This window comes from Malaclemys terrapin, chromosome 18 (assembly GCF_027887155.1).
Source record: "Malaclemys terrapin pileata isolate rMalTer1 chromosome 18, rMalTer1.hap1, whole genome shotgun sequence".
Lineage (NCBI taxonomy): Eukaryota > Metazoa > Chordata > Testudines > Emydidae > Malaclemys > Malaclemys terrapin.
Genome location: NC_071522.1, coordinates 3,603,890 through 3,626,136, shown reverse-complemented (window position 1 = coordinate 3,626,136; position 22,247 = coordinate 3,603,890). Strand labels below are relative to the sequence as shown.

General features: G+C 45.2%; 1 protein-coding gene across 2 annotated transcripts; it reads right to left on the bottom strand.

The window, feature by feature from the left end:
* Positions 1 to 312: 312 nt before the first annotated feature.
* Positions 313 to 16,409, bottom strand: LOC128825477 (transient receptor potential cation channel subfamily V member 2-like). Of its 2 annotated transcripts, XM_054007982.1 has the most exons (17): positions 15,927 to 16,409; positions 15,347 to 15,542; positions 13,410 to 13,706; positions 12,868 to 13,004; positions 12,148 to 12,300; positions 11,193 to 11,333; positions 10,364 to 10,662; positions 9,755 to 9,931; positions 9,127 to 9,285; positions 8,903 to 8,998; positions 8,302 to 8,372; positions 6,842 to 7,007; positions 4,681 to 4,747; positions 4,286 to 4,593; positions 3,034 to 3,155; positions 1,944 to 2,038; positions 313 to 1,055 (listed from the first exon to the last, which is right to left on the bottom strand). In XM_054007982.1, exons 3-17 carry the CDS (start codon positions 13,649 to 13,651, stop codon positions 964 to 966), a joined length of 2,325 nt encoding a protein of 774 aa, XP_053863957.1. In that variant the 5' UTR covers positions 13,652 to 13,706; positions 15,347 to 15,542; positions 15,927 to 16,409; the 3' UTR covers positions 313 to 963. The 2 variants fall into 2 exon arrangements, with proteins under 2 accessions (XP_053863957.1, XP_053863958.1); XM_054007983.1 differs by lacking the exon at positions 15,347 to 15,542.
* Between the last annotated feature and the right edge of the window lie 5,838 nt (positions 16,410 to 22,247).

Here is a 22,247-nt window from a genome sequence, read left to right as displayed (position 1 = left end):
TTTGAAGAAGAGCACATCTGTGGGGAAGGGATGTCATATAAATTTGCATTTCTAAGTCACAGTTTTAATAAGAAACAGCTTTTAGTGCAGCTGCTAGCAAAGCATACAACTTTCAAGAGATTTTGCCACCTTCAATTCAGATATATGTCAGTGGTTTTGAGACTGTCAAAATGACTACATTTGCCACTGTTGCTGATAGAAGCTGTTGCACTGAGCTTAATGTTTCAGCTTGAATACCTCTTAACATACCTTCCAAAGTGACACACACTGTCTTGCATACAAGCCAACGTCATAAAGTCAGAAACTGTGAACAACGCTTTATGCACCTTTAATTCCAAAGCACTTCCCAGATAGATTGCCTGAAATGCAGTCAAATATGGGACCGAGGATAACAGTGCAGAAGGGAAAATATTTTTGGCCATAAACACTAGGACAAACTTCTGTTCCCATAAAAAGTACATGGTATCTTATCCTGTCAGCACACAGCAGATAGGGCCTGTGCTTGGAAAAGTATCATCCAAAAGATCTACGCACACAGCTGCATGGAACTAAATTTTTCTGTCTCACCAGCATGAAGGGCTAAATTGACCCAACTGAAAGTTTAACCCAGGCTTCCAGAGAGAAATTTCAAACCTGAGGCTTAGAATACAAAGCCAGTCCATCCAGGAGATACCCCCCCAATCTCTCTCACACACACACATCCTCTTTTTAAGCATTGTAGGAAGAAAGTATCAGGCAGAAGAAGTTGAACAGAAATGATTTCTTCAAAGGAAATACTTTGTACGCATAAAAGCAACAGACTGAAACAGTCTTTGATGAGACATGTTAATACTGATTACTTTTCCATCTCAATATTAGTGGCACCACAGAATGAAGAATTCATTGGGATGGGAGCAACAACAGGATCCCGATGCCGAGAACATGCTACAGTCTCTTGGCTTGTCCTCTTCTAGTGGCCTCATCTCAGTCACTGGCTAATGGTTGTAACGGCAACTGCTCCTCCGGTGCTGCTGCGTTTGCTTGCCCCCGTGACATCCTGTCCCGCACTCTCTTCACTGTAACAGGAGACAGAACAATGGTGGCCCTTAGTTAGCAGGGAGATGACAAAGGCAAGGAGGAGGGTATTGAGCCGGTCCTGGGGCTATTGCAGATTTACAGAAAACTAAAAAAATTCTATTTGAGGCATTTTTGAAGTGCTGTGAACCTCCCCATCCCAGTCCCTCTAGGCCAGCAGCTGGAGACCAACCAAAGATGGAACAGTGAAAGGGTCGGGTTAATCCTGATGGGGCTCCTACACAAGACCTGGCAGATTAAGCAAACAATATATTTTCATTGAAAGGAACAAATCTCTGTTTTCAGTGTAGGGCTGCTTAACCATGCACAGTAATGCTGCACCACAGCTTAGGACAGGAGGTGGGGGGCGACTGTATCCACTTGAAAGTGCAGAGGATGTTCAGGCCAGTAGCATGTGACGCTACAAGTTAGAATTTGGCCACAATGCCAAGGTGAACACCCCGACTCTTGCTGAATGTGCCCTGGGACCTTTAGCAACACCCTGGGTCTGGACCTTAGTTTTACATTTCCTATAAAGGGAACACCTGGGTCATTGGTTGAGTCTCAACTTGAAGGCACTTAACTGAATCCTCAACAGCGTTTACTACAGAACATTATTTTTCTTAAGGCGTCCTCCATTCAAGTACTGAACAGACCCAAACCTACTTAGATTGTGCGCGCTGACCAGATCACAAATGAAGATGCCATGGCTGCAGGACACTTGATAGACAGCAGTTTCACTGGGTGTATTGGGGGTGAGGGCAAACCCACCTGAAATTTCTGGCACACAGAGTCCACCAAAGAGATAACAGGCAAAGTGCACAAAGCATTTGCCCAGCAGGTAGTAGAAAAGGGGCTGACATCTTCTGCTCAGCCCTGGGATGTCTTACCTAGGGATTCTATTTCCAAGTCTCTGGAGTTCCCAGGATCCTCCTTGATGACTCCCAGCTCCTTTTCCCAGTTGGCCCAGTTAATCTCCTCCACTCTGAAGACAGAAAATAGAACGATTTTCCCCATCAGCCAGTAGACAATGAGGCATGGGGACAAAACATTCTGATCATACACCTGCGTACCAAGGCTGCATCTCTGGCATCTCAGTGGCATCCATTCTGATGGATGGTGGTCTCATCAGCACAGCACTAATGACTTGGCGGCAGCAGCAATGGCTGTACCACAAAAGGCTTTGTTGCCAAGGGAGTTCTTATTTAGCTACTAAGCCCTGTGGGGTGTGTTAGTTCTGTATCTTTCTCTGTGTTATGAACAGTGCCGGTGTTTAAATAATAACACCCCAGTGCCTGGAAGGGGGACACACTTAACTAAAGGAGTTTTCCTGCACCAAAAAGTCTCTACGCATGGAGTAACACAATGCAATCCATAAAGTCCTGGTGTCATTATCAGAGCACTCTGGATTTGGCCTCCTCTGTTGAAATGAGGATATGGGATATTCCGAGTCCCAGTCTCCCACACTTTACATGAACAAAGGGAGTTCTGCCACTTTGTGGGGTTCACTTAGCACGTTGCAGAAGTGTTATCAAGCAGCATTTACACAGCCAGGAAACTGAGGGTGTGTCGATATTAATGCTTTTCCCACAGGTTCAGCTGCTTTCCTTTCAGGATCAAGCTTGCAGGTCAAAGGGCCCCATTCCAGGAGAAAGGGGCAGTGGAAGAGAGAATGACAGTCTCGTGGCTGTAACACAAGGCAGCAGAAGTACCAGCACTACATGATGCCTAGATACAAAGGTGATGGGGGAGCATGAGAAATGCACCTACAGATACTCGATTATCTAGGAGTGAGTAGGGTAATGTCTTGATTCCCCTCCACCCCCATCTCTCATATACACACACACACTTTATATATTTATATTTATATATATATACACACACACACACAAACAAACCAGGCTCCCCCATTCACACATAATGCCAGCATGCAGACACAGAATTCAGAATGTGGGAAGCTGCCTCCACTTTCTATCTTACCTGAAACACCATCTCATATCTTTCTTATCATCAAGGCTCACAGACAAGAAGCAGCCAGATCTCTGCCTCCTTCTTGGGCACCACAGCCAGGACTTCTCTATTTCCAGAATGGCAATGGCTCTCTGAGGATACAAGTCCATGTTAGAGCGGAACTGGTGTAGCCACAACCCAGGTGCTGAGCTAGCCTAAGTTCCGATCAAGTCTTCCCCACCCACCAAGTATCGTGACTTGGAAAGGCACTTTTGTGAATGTTCCTTGGCTCTGTTACTGCTGTCAGGAAATACCCTAAAGTCTCCTAGGCCTGTGGGCTTAAGAAATTACTCTAAACTCTGTAATTTTCTAGATAGAGAAAAAGATAGGACTGGGCTGCCATCAGTATAAAAGGGGATTTTGGACTCTGACAGATCCTGTAGTTCTCTCTAGCTCCCAGACTGATTAAGCACAGCCTGTGCTGTCTACTGTCACCTTACAAGGTCTTCCTTAGTTCAGGCGATGACCAAGCAGCCATGGAAGGAGCTGCTAACCACATTAGAAATTCCTCCAAACCAGGGTAAGCCAACAGAAGGTATAAAACACAGACAAATCTTAACAGAGCCCTACATACGAGAACAGAAACATCTCAAGTAACAAAAGCATGACACCCGCAAAAGGGTTAAACATCTGTCTCATAACATGGTTTTGCTCCCAGGGTATGCTCAACCAATGAAAGTGTTGTGATGCTGTCGGGTTTTAGCCAGTGTTTATTGGCTGAAGGTGCTGTCACTCAATCTGCGAAGAGAGCTTGCTTGCATGGAGCATCTGGAAGACCAGAATCAGCTCTCTCAGGTTGAGGAGTTGGAATAAATCTCCCAGTAAACTCAGCTGTTAATTTCCCTCAACAAGCACCACCTGCGCCGCGTTACTTCCTCTTCCCTCCCAGAGGCAGGGGAAGTGACAAAGCACCACTTAAAATGTACAGTCCCATCCATTAAGGAGGTCACAGTCTTTACAAGTAGATCTGGAAGGCACATATCTCAGCACTTTAGATACTAAGGTGATGGGTACTATAGAAATGTGGAGAGAGAAAGATCTCATTACACTTTTACTACTTTAAATAAAACTTTAGAGCTCAGCAAAAACGTCATATCTTATATCCCAGTGCATGCACAGCGGGAGAGAATTTGTTGTAAATGGCTCCCACAGGCCCACATTTAGCGCATAATATGTTATAAGGCCTATACTGGAGACCAGGTGAGCGGTGCAACAGACTTACCTGCAGCTTCCAGACACTCTTGCTGTAACCAGAGACATTGGTGACAGTCTCGCTCATGAGGGCGATCAGCATGTTGAGCAGGAGGATATAGGTCAGGATCACAAACAGCAGCAGCAGCAGCATGACGAAGTATTTGAATTTCACATGCTCCTGGAACTCCAGGTCCCCCATGCCAATGGTGAACTTGAAGAGCTCCAAGGAAGTGCTCAGCAGCCCACTGTACACAACATGGCCTTTATCGCCGTCCTCTGGGGTAACAGACGTGTTCTGGGAAGCCGGAGGGGCATCCCCTGTGAGGGTGACCAGAGCTGTAACAAAAGCAGAACAATGAATCTTTCTTGGCAAGTCTCCTCCTGGCAGGTCTGCCTGTAACACGGTGCTGAGTCAATCCTCACCTGCCGCAAAGCCAAAGAGGAAGATCACGTAAACCATGAGGAAGCGTAGCAGGTCCCTCAGGATAGTCTGCGGACAGAGCAAAAGGCAGTGTTATTAATCACCAATAACCTCACATGATGTTTATACAGCACAAAATCACCAGGACAACAGGAAACTAGCACACCTATCAAATAATGATATTTGGCTCTAAATCAGTTCTGGCAACATTAACTCATTAATCCCCACAGTCCCTCACAAGGGAGGCAGGTCAGGAAGTATTATTATTACTCCCATTCAATAGATGAGGATGTGATACAGAGGCCCACTGGTGGTTCACTGCTCTGAGTCACTAACACCTATCAGGCCTGACAAACTCGGTACACCTAACTCATTGCTATCATCATATTTATCTATAAAGAATGTTGTGAGGGACCAAAGGAAAGCTTACACCATACTGGTCGTCATAAGCATTGAGAGATGCAAGTATGGGTGTTATTTTAAAAGTTGTATGTATAGACAGAAAATATTTTTAGAATCTGTGTTCCAGGCAGGGTTGATAAGCATCTTTCAGCAGACAAAGCGACCTAGAACGGCCTATCCACCCTGTCTCTAATGTAAATTAAGCATTTTGAAACCAACACACAGGAAGCGCTATTTGCATATGAAGACAACAGTTTGACCGGAGGAGGCGGGAGGGGGGAGAGTGAAACCAATAGGGGAGAGCACACAGGACTCTGAGCACCAGGGGTTTTCCTGCCTCTAGAAATAACGACAAACTTTCACTTAGGAACATCCTTGGAGGAAGGGGGTGGTTCATAACAACCTGGATCCTGAATTGAATGAAGATCAGCAAGCTCTGCATAAGATCTTTGAGGGCAGAAATGTTTTGCGATACAGGAGAGTAGCCTGTCAAGGTTATGATTAGACTCTTAGATGCATGTTATGCTTCTGATTTATTATAACCATCTCTGTTTCCATAATTCTTGCTCACTTGAATCTGTGATTCTCTGTTCTTTGTAAATACACTTTTTCTTTTTATTATAAAATAATCTCAGGACTGTGATATTAAGTAAAGAGTGCATCCTCGGCTGAACCAAGCAAGCTGGGGGATACGTGGTCTCTCTGGAGGCAGTGGTCTTAGTAATTACTGTGAATGTCCAGTGAAAGGGGCTGGACACCACAGGGAGACTCTTCTGAGGCGTTCGGGGACTGTTATCTGCAATGCAGAGTAAAGGCTGGCAGAGTTCTGGGCAGATTGTTTGGGTGTCTAATAGACTGGGGTGTCAGGGAGCTGGCACCCAGTTTAGCAGCAGCAAGTTTTTCTCCCCCTGAGGCAGGGGGTAACAAGATGACTCTCAGGCCTGAGTGCCCCGAGAAAGCATCACAGAGGAAGTGCAGATATAAAAGGCTGAGAGACTTGCTCAAGGTCACACAGCAATTGGGTAGCAGTATTAAGCTCAGAACTCAGGAGTTCCTGGCTCTCAACCCTAAGTTCTTTCCTTCAGACCCTGCTGTTTTCAAAGGTTGAATAAGACATACAGTAGAACCTCAGAGTTACGAACACCTCGGGAATGGAACTGTTCATACCCCTGAAATGTTTGTAACTGAACAAAACGTTATGGTGGTTCTTTCAAACGTTTACAACTGAACATTGACTTAATACAGCTTTGAAACTTTACTATGCAGAAGAAAAATGCTGCTTTTAACCATCTTAATTTAAATGAAACAAGCACAGAAACAGTTTCCTTACCTCATCTCTGACATGCTTCTCCAACCCTGAGCACCACACTCAAATCTGCTCATATGCCTCAATCCAGACTTTCCAATGCTAGGAAACATCTCCTGAACAGACTGCCGCTCTGTTTGGTGGGGTGTTTTAGTTTGGGGGGATTTTTTGTGTGACCAGCTACTGTGGGGGACCAGGATGAGTCCCAACAAACTCCTTTTTTCTTGTGACTTGAGACAGTATTTGAAAGCCTGCTGCAAACTGAGCCAGTGGGCTGCCTCATGCAGCATTCCACCTCCCCCGAGAGAATACATTTACTCAAACTCAGGGTCCACAGCCTACGTATTAGCTCCTTGCATGTTTCTGATGGTCCTGACAGGAGAACAGTAACTGCAGCATTTGGACAATGCCTCATGTCCCTGAGCATCTCTTACAGGCTGTTTCTCCATACTGACCTTCTGTATCATGACACAATAGATCCCAGTCCACTGGAAGCCCCGAGTGTAGTACAGCATGTTCACCCATCCCAGCAGTAAGGAGAATACCATCGTCGGCACATAGTCTTCTGAACCCACAATATACAGCACAGCTGAAAGCAGCAGCGAGAATGCCTGGAGCAAGCTGGGGGAAGGGGAGGAAACAATCATAGTCACACAGTGAGCTGTAAGTCTCAATGCCAAATCCTTTTTGTGTCACACTGGGCACAGCCAGCTGCATCTTTCAGGGTTATCCAATGGGGTATAAAGTGGCAGCTAATCAGACCCTGTAGTTATAGGTGAGTTAGTATCTAAATCCATCTGCAACCTACTTTCTGCACAAATAAATTGCAGATTCATTAGACGTTAGCGAAGTTCACATTATGGAAAATCTCAGAGATACTGGGCCTGACTCTCATCTCTTTTCCACCAGATACATTCACATACACCAGGCCTGATTTCAGTGGAGTTACACACGTGTAACTGGTATAAAAATTGAGAGAATCAGACCCATCACATATAGAAATACACACACACACAAATTATAAAGTCTCTTGCCTTTAACAAAAACACCTTGCTCTCATATACCGGTAGTGCTCTTCAACCATTGACCTCAATGTGCGTTACAAATGGAGGTCAGTGTATTATCCCCATTTTACAGACTAGGAAACTGAGGCACGGGAAGATTAAATGACACGCCCAAGGCCATGACTTCAATGGGAGCCACTGGTGGAGCCAGAAATGGACCCCAAGTCTCCTGAGTCCCAGTCCAGTGCTTTGTCCACTAGGCCCCCTGGCCAAATCCCAGTCACTAAATGAGCAATTCCACATATAAAAAACGGTTACTCACCTTTCTGTAACTGTTGTTCTTCGAGATGTGTTGCTCATATCTATTCCATTCCCCCCCATTGTCCCCTCTGTCGGAGTAGCCGGCAAGAAGGAACTGAAGGGGGGTTGGGCCGGCAGGGTCATATATAAAGCACCATATCAGCGCCACTCCAGGGAGCTCCACAGCCGGCCCGATGGGTAGCTGCTAGGGGAAAAGTTTCCGACATCCATGCACGCGGCGTGCACACCTAACTGGAATTGATATGAGCAAGCACTCGAGGAAGAAGTTCATGTTATCATCATCTGTATTACAGTAGCACCTTGATGCCCCAACCAAGGGTCAAGGCTCTATTGCACCAGGCAGGGTTCAAATGAACAAAAGAGAAAGACAGTCCCTGACCCAGAGAGCTCACAATCTAGGATTATGACAAGAGGCAACTGGTGGAAGAAACCAGCAAAGAGTTGGTTGGAAAGATGACATAACAGCAGAACAAGCACGCTGTGTGAGAGAATGGGTCATTTCTGCTCACCACCCGCCTAGCTACCTCGTGCCAGTTCAGCTGCCTCTTAACAGAGGTTTGATTTCACATTAACTTTCATTTCCCACGTACAGAAAGACCTCAATGCAGCCATCAGAGAACACATTCTTCAGGTTCCGCCATCTCCTCAAAAAGTACAGAATCTATCAGAAAAGAGAGAAATCAACAGGGACATTTGTTAACGCAGCAAGACACATCTGAGTCCAGTCTCTGCTGGGATAATCTACTGCATAGTGAATGGTTTCTTCAGAGCGTTTTTATTTATATCATTTGCTCCAATGATAGAAAAATTCAGACCATCCCTCTTCAGTGATGGAAAAGGGCTCCTGGTAATAAAGAGCCAATAAAGAAATAGTAACTGAGCCACAGATCTTGTATGTGTCTTTTTAATACAGTGTATCCAATAACTAATGTATATTTACTATTGTATAACACAAAACCCCTCTTGTGATCTTTTACATTGTGCCCATCTTACTAATCCTCCCTTTCTGTCATCCTTTGCTTACTATATCCTGCTTGTATTGCAAGCACCTGATGGCAAGAACCTCTCCTTCCGTTTATCTGTGCAGCTTCATGCACATTTATGGTATTATGGAAATAAATAAGAGTGGTGTACCAATGCCATGGGAATGGCTGTTTTATTTCAGAGCAGACAGGTTAGAGATCTTTGTACCTGAGCAATTATGAGATAAAAGCCTCCCAGGAAAACAATGATCTGTCCAGTGAGCTGCAAGAAGCCGATAGCTGTGAACTCTGCTCGAAATGGAGACTGCAAGATAAAAACAAGAATATGAAGACAGCAGCGGGAGCTGTAGCCACCCAAAGCCCTTTAAACCCCTTAAACCACAGCCCCAGCATTCAACCTCACTCCACCCCATCCAAGTAAGCCAGCCCTACCTGTAACTGCAGGGGACGATGGTAAGCAAGGACTGTGAAGATGGCCATGAATATAAAATAACAGAAAAAACTTAAGTAAAATCTCCTGGCAGCAAACGAGTCCCATTTGTGCTGAAGCAGTTTGTTCAGCGGCTCCAAAACCACCATCTTGTATCGATTCTAGGGTGAGAGGAAGAAAAAATAACACATCGTCAGAGATCCAGAATCACCATAAAGCCTTCTTGATCCAGTGCTGGAATTCAGTGGCCAGAAGCCCTGCATGTCTATTTCATCAGACCTCTCAGAATGAAAGGACCCTGGCATCCTATTGGACTTGGATACTGCCTGCGTCCTATAGCCCTGTATTTGGAGAGATCCAGGCTAAGTCACTGCTCCACGTCAGGGAACAGAATATAAATGTCTCAAACGCCTTCCTTATTGCAGATTAGCAACAAATCTGAAGGGGTTTAATAATGTTAACCATATATGTAAAGTCCTCATCATTAATAATGAACAAATTCAAACATTTTATTTCCCTAAAATAAAACAATCTGAAATGCCAAATTAATCTACATGATTTACGGCAACACTATAAAACACTGGACAAAGCCATTCTGTATTTGATTTTAAATAAGTTCTCAGGACTCACTGGTGTGTCACTGCTCTCAGCAAGGATCTCCAGCACAGAGTTTTTCTCATAACTATCTACAGAGGACAAGTCATAGAGAGATACATGGACGGGTCCATAGGTCCATTCAGTGAACTTGCGAGACAGGTGCCGGTACTCTGGATCCTTGATCTCTCTTTGGAGAATGTGTCTGAAGATCTGAAGGGAAAGTTTGTGTGTATTACACTAATTATACATTCGGATGTAAAATGAAATTCTCAGCGTACCCGAGTTGTCTTCAAACCTGTAACCCTACTTCCTGCATACACTTTGCAGATATGTTCTTGGTCATATATACGATCCGGCCAAGAACTTGAGGCAAACGAAGCACAACTTCTACAAGCTCTGTCAAAGGAGTAACAACTCTCAACCCAGCCCAGGAGCTCCCAGCTGTGATCACATCAGCACAGCTCCTAACGCGAGGGTCTGGAAGAGGGTTTCTTCATGACTCCTGCAGTGGCACTGCTGGAGAGTCTCATGTGCAGTAACGTAGGATGCACGTACCTCAGACCCAGCCTCTAGGCAGGGGACTCACTCCACTGTCCTCACTATTTCTAGCCATGCCCAGAGAATCACTCTCGTGGCGTTTACCTCTACTTTGCCCTTCTTGGCAGCCAGTTTCAGTGGCGTTAACCCAGCTCGGTTCACTATCTCCTCGAGCTTCTCTGCTGGGTTAATCTTCGTGCCTGCCTTTAAGATCTCATCATACATCTTGCACACTAACTCAGTATTCTGCTTGGTGTCATCTGCGATCACCACCAGGGCATGGAGAACTGTGTTGCCCAGGGAATCCTGTTCCTGGAGCCTGGCTTTCTGGTAGGGGTTATCAAGGAGGTATTTTATCACATCAAACTGGTTGGTGCAGGCAGCCAAGGAGAGGGGAAGTTCACCTGGAAAGATGGAGGCAGGGTTTGGAAAAAAAAAAAAAAAAAGTAGTTTTAGGAAGAACATGTATTTATCTTAGTCTGCAGAGTCTTGTCACTGTAACAGTGGTGGGCTTTTTCTTGCTGAATCTCTGTATTCAGGCTTGGATGTTTTGTAGTTAATTGGTACGGAAAAACAGTCCCTCGCTACTTCTGGGAGCAGCTGGACCACTTTGCCAGACTCAGATTTTGGCTGCACCCAGTCCCTCCATCTATTTTTGGGCTTAGTCCACACATGTGGGGGTCTGAAGCAGTCCCATGTCCCTAGACAGGGACAAGCGCACACAACTGAACAGCAGGAGGCAAGCACCGACTGGTTCAGAGGAGAGCTCAGTCTGGTGAAGATGTTTAGCTACTCCAGTAGGATGGGACACCTGTGGTTATGGGATTGAGGAGATTACACCAAATGCATGGAGTGGCAAACCCAGGATGAGACAGTGTCTCCACATACTGTAGAGTTCCCAGATAGCAAGCCGGAGCCTGCAATGCTGGCTTACCAAAATAAAAACACACTCCTCCTTTCTTCTTCCTGAAAAATTCACCATGGGCTCTGGCGTGGACGTCAGCTCCATTCTCTACCAGCAGTTTCACTAAATCTAGGTGCCTCTTCTCTATGGCAATGTGGAGTGCAGTCTGGCCTAAGGAAACAGGCATTACAGTCAGAACTTGTTGTAACGGTGCCAGGGACAGATGGAGCAGGAAAGGCCTTTCCAGAAAACCCCACCAATATATCAAATCACCTACAGCAATACTGTCAATATGGTGAAATAATCATGGACTCCCAGAAATACTGTGTGCAGGGAACTGGTGGCAAATGCTGACTTTGCAACAGCGACCGTTGGAAATGCAATTTGAACACTGAGCACATGAGCTGTCAGACACAAACTCCCCCAAGACTATGAGGAGCTGAATGGTGTAAAATCTCTTAGAGCTACAAAAAGATCTCAGATCTGACCATGAAGCAGTAATAATGATCTAGAAAGATAGAGGTAATATACATTCACACAGGGGTATGTTCCTTTGGAATATTTGCTATTAAAAGGATAAATCCACTTGGCAGAACTCATTCATTTCTTAAATGTAACTTGTTTTCACTGAACAATACTACGTAATCTTTTTCCTTCTCCAAAGCACTTTACAAACCTTAACAGAACCTCACCATAATCCTCGGTAAATAAACCAGTATTACCCCCCATTTCTCAGATGAGAGAACTGAGGCACAGAGAAGTTAAGTGAATTGCTCAAGGGCAGAGAAGTAGGTATCAGAGACAGAATTAGAACTCAGAAATGCCCAGCTCCCTTTTCTGTGTTCAGGCCATCGGTATACCCAATCCACAAACAAAGAACTCCAGCATACTATCAATTATGCATCCATCCAATTCCCGTTATTTTCCATAGCTGCTGCTGATTATTGACCTCAAAGTCAGACACACAGTCCTGGAGAACCCTTACCTGCATAGTAACTATTGGTGCATGCAGCATTGACAAGTGGCCTTGGATTCTCAGTCTTCTGGTCTATTTCTAGCAACAGTGGGATAGTGGGATTTGTCCCATCTTTTAAATTCAGCAGGGCTTTCATTAAGCAGGTCTTACCCGTCTCAGCATCTGGTAGAGAGAGAGAGAGCATGGAGAGGGGCATAACTGTGCTTTGTACATGACTGCACCATCAGTTTCATCTTGCCCAGAACTTAACTGTCAATGTAGCATTAAATACATTAATTAAAAATCCCTTTCTCACAGTATTTCCAGCCTGCATTAGACGCAAAGAGCTTAGAAAAACCATACTGCTTAGCACTTTACATTCACAGATCTCAAAGTGCTTTGCATATAGGTGAGTAAAAGCATCACTATCTTTATTTCACAGATGGGGAAAGTCAGACATGGGAAAAGGAAGCGATTTGCCTGACATAAGGCCAGTGGCGGAACTGGGAGCAGCACCCAGACCCCTGTGCTCTAGCCCTAGACCACACTAACTCTTGTTTGTGGCTGCAAGAGGTTCAGAGTCCAAACTTTTGATTTGGTGGAAGGGCATATTGTGGGCAGGGGGAGCTGTGAGCCTAGAGACTTTTGGTTTGGTGCTTATTCAAAGTGAGCAACAAACCCTTTGAGCTATGCGGGCCACTATCAAGGTATGTCTGTGTTAAATCACCAGAGTACTGAGCCTGTATCTACCTGTATATCTTGAATCGGAGAGAAATTTAGAAGTCCTGCTCAAGTAATCAAGCAAACCATCCAGCTCCTCCGGGTTACCCCTCGAGACAGCACCAAAGAGCCGATCTCTATCAAAGCGATTTGGGTCCTTTTGGCTACTGGAGAAATGTGAAGCGTTAACCATGTTTTAGACACGCCACAAGAGATTATGTATCAATCTCCCGTGATGGGGGAGCTGCTATGGTTTCGCTGTAAGAAGAGCGATGGGCACGGCGGTTTGGCAGAAGAAAGAATTAAACTCTTTCAAGTCAAAGAACAAAAAGAGAGCTAACTCCCTCAACCCCATTTTTGTTTGTTTGTATTAGCCTCAGCACCTTCTGGTTCCAGACAGAGGTGCCCTCTCTGAGGGTGGGGGAAAGGGGTAGTATGTACCCCTCTCCATCTGCGTACCACCCCCTCAGGAAGAATGCATTTTCAGTCTCTAGCAAAGTTTCTGGCACCAGCTTGAATTTGGGAAGCCTTGAATGGAAGGCTTCCCAAGGGCAAATCCCACAATTACTTACTTGCTGGAAAGTCCTGGTCGATAATTCAAGTTAATCTTGATTTTTGGTTCAAAGTCACTGCTCTCTTTCTTGTAAGGAGTCTCCAGGGGTGGTTTTTCCTTCCCTCCTTTGGCCCCTTTATTTTCTCCCTGTTTACCAGCTGCAGAACTACCTTCCTGGATGCTGTCATCCGTTTCTATCAAACCGATCAGCCTGTTCTGCGACAGGCCTGGCTTCTTGTACGTAGGCTTTGAGGTATCCATGTCTGGTAGGACGATGCTTCAGATCATCAAAGTTGCTCCCAGTAAAAGTAGAGATCTGCAAAAGAGTGAAAGAATTCATTCGATATTGCAGCTGAATTAGACCTCTCACTTGCAGTCCACCCTTGTCCACCCTGCTCCTTCCTTCTCTCACAAAACAACAGAGCTCCCCATAGGACTGACCTAGAGGTTCCCAAACCATCGTCCAGGGATCCCTATGGTCTAGTACCATCTGCACAGTGAAACGTCGTTATTTACTTGTTGAACACCTAGAGTTTACTCAGTGCTGTGTAGACGGAGAAGGCAGCACAGTTATTGCCCCAAAGACTTTTACCATTCAAGGGCCTGTACCTGAAACTGTATCTATGGGTGGGTCCCTTCAAAGACCTGCTGACTTCAGTGGGACTCTGCCTGGGTCTATGAGCTTGCCTGCACCCATCAGATTGGAGGATCAAGGCCTTAAATAGTCTTTGGGGCAGAGTAATAACCAAAGAAAAGTTGTAAAAGCAGCTTAGAGAGAACAGACCAGCAGGGTGTGCTTGGCAGTGTCCCCCATTTGGAGATAATCTCACCTGCTATTGACGGATGGGGTCCTTAGATAAAATGTACTGCACGGAATCCATTACGACTCAGCAATAAGGGAAGGGGAGGAATATCAACATTTAGGACACGGACACCATTGCTCTTGTCTTAATGTACCCAGTACAGTAACTACCAAGTGGCCCCATGAGATAAGATGATTAACAACAGGCCTTCATTGGAAGAGAGCGTTAGGTTTGCTCAAATTCTTTGTTTGGAAGTAGGAAAGGGGGATATATTTGCAGGGTAAACGCATGCCTAACACACAGTATGTTCCTTGTGGACTGCTGCATCACATATTACTGGGGCATGAGTGTGTATGGCCTGACATCTCCTCAAAGCTGTGGCGTGCTCCAGCCACTGCTATCCACAAGCGCATGGGCTCTGACCTTTCTGATCAACAACCTGAGCACATGCACATACCGTGTACAGCTGCTATTCCGGTAAATATTGCTCTCCTGGCCTGAGCACAGTGCAGCCTCATCACTCCCAGCCAGGGAGAATGAAGCAAGATCTGCTGTACAGCCATTACAGTACCAGGCCAGCCCACCAGTCTAATATGTCCAGTATTCTTTTTCCATCATTTTGAGCCCTCTCTTTACAAATATCTGGTTAGATCTCAGACCCTCCTGTGCAAGCTCCCGCTGAACACACTGAGCCGCTAGAGGAGGAAATGACTGAGAGGAGCCTAAGAGGAGGCAAGGAAACGCCCATGACCAATTCGAGCTAAACAACATCCTTATCAACTGTGCCTTCTGCACATGCGCTGTCTGAAAGAGTTAACAGGTCCTCCGGAAGATCATGCTGCAGGGTTGGAAAGCCAGGCTCCCTATTCTAGGTCAGGGCAGCATCACAGGAACGCAGTATAAGCACTGTGCAGAGAGGCTTATTTAGATCTAGGCAGTGTATGTTTACAAAGCAATTTTCATGCAGTTCACAGCAAGAGAAATGCAAAGGCACATGCAAAGAAAGTCTATATTAACCATTTTATTTTAAGTTGTAATAAGGCTTCAGTCATGCAGCTTAGGCCCCATTCTATTGCCAAGCACCCCTATGCACACACAAACATACGCCCCACAGTCCCTACACACCCTTCGTGCCCTCCCCACCAACACTTACTGTGGCAGCCACAAAGCCTTCAGAGAGCTAAGTGTTCATTACTCATACCACACCCAGGTTGCGTTTTTGTGGCTTCTTGTTCCTGAATTCTCTCTCAGCTGCAGTTTCCATCCCTTCTCGGTGCTTTAAAGATGTACAGTCCTATTTACTCAGAAGGCATTTCAGGTTTTCTTTAAAAACAAAAGCAAAATGTGTCCTTAAAAAAAAAAAAAAAAAAAAAAAAAAAAAGACCTTACAAGAAATACACTCCGTTTCTGGCTCCCTAGAGAATCTAGAGGGCATTCTTTGGTCCCCAACTGAGCGTTCCCCTGTCTATTCAAGCGGCTGCTAGTCAACTACCAAGCCACTCTGCATTGCACAGCACAAAGCAAGACCTGCAGTCAAATGAAAAGCACAGCACACATTCTGAGCAGGAGCTCCACCCAAGAAATGCTGCTGCCCTGATAGACGGGTCCCAGATGAGCTTACAGAGGCTGACCGCCCCTCAGTGCAAAGGCAAATGCCAGTGATCACTAGCGAGAGTGCAAAAGTTAAATGAAGATTTGAAAAAGCTCTTACGCAGAGGTAAGATTCATCTTACACTGCAAAAGAAACGGTGCTCCTTTTCGCACTCGCTACTGCATGCTGATGGTGAGAAAGAGCATCCCTAGGTGGAGATCCTGGCTGGTGCCTATGAGGAATCCAGGCTGCTTGTAGGGAGTAGCTATTGATTCTGCACTGGCTAGCCACTCAGTGAATAACAGAAGAGCGGCAAAGCGCTTGAGCAGGAAGTGACTAGATGGATTTTGCAGTAAGAAAGAAATCCATATTAGAGAGCCAATGAGGGCAGTTATACTGGCAATGTCTGGCTCACTCGGTACATTGCAAGTTGTATTCTTAACCTCTGGTTACCCATGCAGAGGGGTAGAGTTTTGAGGCTGTCAACCAACCACAGGAGGCTCAGGTCTGACGAGAGGTGCGTAAATTTTTATCTCCGCTCTTTCTGTAACCAGTGGTTTTCCTCACGAGTATGTCACAAGGCTCAGGGATCAGCCCCAAGATGAGCGAAGTTGTCATGGAAACATCTACCACCAGCCCACTTCCTAGGAAAGCCAGTTTTTCCGCACATAGCTTCACATGCCCCAGCTGCGGCAAGGCTCAGATCAGAATGAAATAAGAACCAGCTTAACCACAATGTTAACAAGAAAAACCCACAGTATCAGCTGCACAACACGAGCCCAAGGGATAGCACAAAGGCATCCCAGTTCTAAAGAGCTGGGCTTTGTTGCTCCTGTTTTCAGCAGCACAGTTCAATACCCCATTGCTCCCTGGAGATGCAGCACTGGACAAGACCCCTTGCAGATAGTCAGAGACCCCAACGCAATCATTATTTATTGTTGATAGCTGATGCTGTAATTCTGATCTCATCTACATGCTCCTTCTTGATGGAAGACTAACTTGGTTGCATCATGATGGAGAGCAAAGTGCTGGGACAACCCCTAGTTCCCACTCCAAAAATATGATGTACAGGGAACCCAGCTGCCAAGCCAGGGCAGTTACACTGCGCGGCAGTTACACTGTGGGTGAACCCAGGACTGGAACAGTTGGAGGTGCTGCAAAGCAGCAGCAATGAGGCGAGTTGGCAAAACTTAGAGAAGAGATTCCTAAAAACAAAATTAATGCACAGGTGAAGGATTTCATACTGATCATTCATTTTCAGCTTCCTTCCTCTAATGCAGATGGGGAATTTTGTTCCATTCCTCTCTCCAACATGGTCTGCATTGACTCATCGCAGCCAGACCTGAAGCGAAAATGCTGAGCTGCATATCCGAGATTAGGGTGGTAGATCCTGACTGTCATCTTTTCTTTGTGGGCCATATCTTGCCCAGTCTGTGGGATAGTGGGGTCCTACTATGAGACGGGAAATTCCATCAGTTGACATCTTATTACGGGAACCTTTGGTGCAAGAATTGCCAGTGCAACTGAATATGTGGTACACATAGCCTGATCAGTCCAGCAGTAAGTTCCCAACAATGGTATACTTCACATTCACCAGTCGCAGAGCACTTCCTTCAGCCAACGCCCTGTGGTCTCTTCAGTTCTTTCTCCTCCTCCCCCAGCAGAGTCAAAGCCTCTGGAGTTAGTGTAACCTCCATTCTTTTCAGCAGTGTCAGTGCAAGATGACATTCAGAGCACTCCCCAACCACATCAGCACACCGCTTAGCTGGGCCTACAACACTCTCGAGGCCCAATATCTCGAGTGGTCCCTATTCTGCATTGCCATGCAAGATACTGAGCCCAGAGCTCAGATTCTGCTCTCTCATTACCGAACACTGCCAGAGGCCCAATGAAGTCGAGAGTAGTTCTCAGCTGGAAGGACTGCAGGCACAAGACAGCATAGGGGCGACTTGGCTATCCCCCAGGGAAACATTCCAAGTTAGTATCTAGCTAGAATCTGCCTTTCACCGAAATCCTGTTAGAAGCCATAGTGCCATCCACCTGCTCAATGGTTCTGAATTAAATCACAAGCCAGTTTCTCGGATGCCTGTGTTAATCCCTGGGGAGAAATAGAGCTGGTTCTATAATGATGTAAAGCTATTTCTGCTTTCCTTTCCTTGTTAGTAGCTTTGACTGTGCCACAGATTCCAGAAAATGACAGAAATCAGGCCCAGGCAGAGAAATGCAAACAGGGCTCAGTTCTCCTCTCTCTTTCACATCAACTTTACACTGGTTTAACTCCACTGGCTTTAGTAACACTTCTGATTTACACTGGTGTAAAAGTCCATAGAATCAGGACCAGAATTTGAACTAGACCAGGTCCTTGTGGGTTCTTTTCCCAGGGCTCCATATGAAATACCCTCCCATCCCTATACTTTGTCATGCCAAGGAATGGAACGAGTCCACAGAATTGCATTGCAAGATTTCTTTATATGAATCTGGCTTTAACATCATACACAACAGGAGAGAGAGAGCACATAGGTATACTGGGAGAGGAATCTCTGCCATATGTGAAGTATACCATTGTTGGAAACTTACAGCAAAATACACAATGCCTCAAAGAAGCTGAGGAAGGACGTGGAAAATAGGAACTTTTGGCACAGGAATTATGAAGAACAGAATTTAAACACTGAATATCACAATAGCAAATACTTCTCTTCAATCACTGCAACGCTACACACAACCATAGACAACATCAGGGTATGTGTAAATATAGTTCACAGAGTGGGAAAGTGAGGCAGAAAGGTTACATGACTTGCCCAAGTTTATTCAAGAGTTGTATCAACCAGGCAAGGTATTAACAAACTTCAACAGAACTTTATTTACAGTGGAAATCTCTTTCCAAGCTGTAGCTGCACACTCTGTAACTCTCCCAGCCTCCTCAATTCTGGGGAATATAATTTCACAGGCTGGACTAAAACCTGATCCAGATTACATCCTAGCAATTTCAAATGCTCCTCCTCCAACAGATTGGCAAACCTTACATTCCTTCTTGGGTCTTACCTCCTGGTATGCAAAATTCATTCCCAATTATGCTTCTGTCATTGAACCGTTATGAGAATTACTACAGAGAAGTTCAACCTTAGTGTGGACAACGGATGCACAAGCTAGTTTCGAAAGGGTGAAAGACTTGATTGTACATAGTCCAGTACTTGCACGATTCAGTCCCGCATTGCCCACAATTGTAACTACTGATGCTTCTGATTATGGACTTGGGGCTGTCCTCACACAACTTCATGAGGACAACACAGAGAGAACTGTTGCATTTGCTTCAAGGACACTAAGTAATGCTGAGAGAAAATATTCTACAGTTGAAAAAGAAGCACTTGCTTGTGTCTGGGCTACTGAAAAATGGAAAACTTACCTGTGGGGCCACACGTTCAAGTTGCACACAGACCACAGCCCTTTGACGACGTTGCTCACCACAAAAGGACTGGGAAGAGCAGGATATCATACTGCTAGATGATCTGCAAGACTACTCTCTTTCAATTATGAACTGGAATATAAGCCTGACACGAAAATGTGGTAGCTGATTGCCTTTCTCGCCTGCCTTTGCCTTCACCAGATGGTCCACCGGAGGATGAGGATGTAGTAGTTGCGCTTATTACAAGCACTCTTACTGCAGTTACAAGAGAACAATTTCAAGCTGCTTGTTCAGCATGTCCAATTCAACAAAAATTATGGGAATTTCTGACAAAGAGATGGCCCAGTAACCCTAAAAACATTGACCCAGTTTTGCTGCCTTATTTTAGAGTTCGGGATGAACTTTCTTTGCTCGATGGCTGTGTGCTATGAGGTACACACCGGCTACTTGTGCCAGAAGGATTACAATCAAAACTCATACACCTGGCACACAATACTCATCAAGGAATTGTCAGAACCAAACAACGACTACGGGATCTGTATTGGTGGCCAGGGATGGACTCTCAAACTGAAGCACTCATAAAATCCTGTGTCACTTGCCAAATGCATGATAAGACAGCAGTGACATGTACCCCTCCATTACAGCCTGTTCCTCTTCTTGAATCTGCATGGGAAAAAGTGGCGATTGACATTGTAGGACCCTTTGATACTGCTGCAATTGACTGTCGTTATCCCACCCTCATCACCAAAATGTTGTATTAACCAGGCAAGGTATTAACAAACTTCAACAGAACTTTATTTACAGTGGAAATCTCTTTACCAAGCTGTAGCTGCACACTCTGTAACTCTCCCAGCCTCAACTCCTCCCCCCTCCTTCCTGTTTCCTGTCCTTTCAGATTCCCAGCAGCCAGTGCTCCCAGTTCTAATAATAACATGCAGCATCTAAACACCACAAGAAGTCAGTGTCAGAGCCAAGAATAGAACCCAGGAGTCCTGACTCCCAGTGCTTTGGCTCCTGTCACAAGACTTGTCTGAGGGGAACTGATTTCTGGCCAACAAACTTATTTCACTAGTGAACAATTTCACACTTGAACTTGAGTCTATGGAGGGGACAGTTTTCCATTACGCCATTAAAAAGGGTGGGGATGTAAACAACAGACTGATAGATTATAAAGCCAGAAAGGATCATTGTGATCATCTAGTCCGACCTCCTGTATCACGAGCCATAAAACTTCCTGGAATTAATTCCTGTTTGAACTAGAGCACAACTTTTAGTTCTTTTACATGAACAGTTGTTAAAGGAATTTAACAGATTATAAAGATTTCATGCCACTGTCCCTCTGCCCCCAGGGGAATCATTTCACAAGGTCATAGTTATGACCAAGACACCACATGAATATCTCCCACCCTCACTTTGCGAGTCTGAATGTTTCCATGTGACCAGCTGGCAGTTACACCACATTACTTGTCTCTGCTCTCCCAGACTCTAAAGATTGTGGGAAAAGGAAGCTCATGAAAGAATTATTTTTATTTATTTATACTGTACTCAGTGCTCTGAGAGAGCAGAACCAAAGTGCACGTGCCAGGCAGGACCATTTCTTCTGCCTTGTATATGGTACTTTGCAGCTTGAAACAACATCACATAAATAATTAAGGAAGTTATGATAGAAGATAAACCTCACATCTACCATGGCTTAAGAGGGACAAGGAGAAGGGTTTTCAGATTCAGTGGTGCGCACGGATTCCTGTTATATTCCAGAGCCACAGTATCAACTAGAACTATTTTAAATAGTTAACAGGAGCTGGTCTGGGCTTCCTGCACATTTCAGTTTGTCTTGTATAGTCCAGAATGAGCAGCAGAAGAGGCCCATCACCAACAGGCTGCTGTATAACCCAATATCTCTATTAATTATTTGCAGTTAGAGGGGCGGGGGAGTCACCCACTGAATGGGGGCAGAGATGCAGTGTGGTGCCCTGAAGTATGCAGCAAGCATGTTATGTGGCTGCTTCACCCCCAAAGGCAATATGCCCTGAACTTGCCAGCTCTTGAGAATCACTATTGGGAAATGACTGTCTCAAGCTGCATTCTGATTGGCCTGTGGGCACACCGGATGGTGTCATACCATGCACCAGCTCCCGGTAAAACGTAGCTGGGACCTTGCCCCTGAAAAGCAAAATTCTTATGCCTGTCCTTGTTGGGGAGAAAGAGTTAACGGGAGGCAAAGATAATAGAAGCAGCCTGAAGGGAGGAAAAAAGGAGCCATTAAACTGCTCACATTCTCCAAAGTGCCAAGCGGCCCTCTCAGAAGCAAGTGGTGGTCCTGCTGCCATTTTCATTTGGGGGAAAAAAATCAGACTGTTCAGTATTTCATTTCACGGAAGGAAATTAGTTGAAAGTGGCTGTTGTGCCAAAAGCGGCTACTGAAAGGACAGCCAAGCCTCTGGATGACAGAGGAAGGCTTTTTTCTCAAACAAAACTATATTTCAAACCAGAACTATCTGCACAGCGGAAGGATACATCGCACAGGCCACATCACACCCATACATTGATTATTTACAGAGTTTTCGTTTTTAAATGATTTTTAATATTAATGGATCTCGTAGCATAAACCACACCCGGGTGTGCAGTAATGGGCAACTGATGCAAGTCTTGGACAGCTGTCCTTTGACCTCACCCTACACAGAGAACCTAAAGGTGCATCAGTAGCTGACTAATGCAAATACACCCGGTCATTGCTTATTGCTCCAGTGAAGAACAGGAGATTTCAGTTTCAGGTTTCAAAGGGGTTATTCATATAAACCAAAGCAAGTTCACACAAAAAAGAGCCCTTTAACAGGATCCTTTTAACATCATAACACTCAGTGGAGAATAAATAAAATTAAAACTGGTTAAGAGATCAAATTAATTTAATTTATGCTGTAAAGCAAAGGGTGAAATCAACCAGCTCTTAACTGATGTCAGTCAACTGATAACTAGAAGGTTGTGGTTTCTGGAAGGAGGAGGAAGAGGGGATGGGCGGGGGGGGTGAATAGATTTTCCTTGTGGCTAGTGCTACAGCCA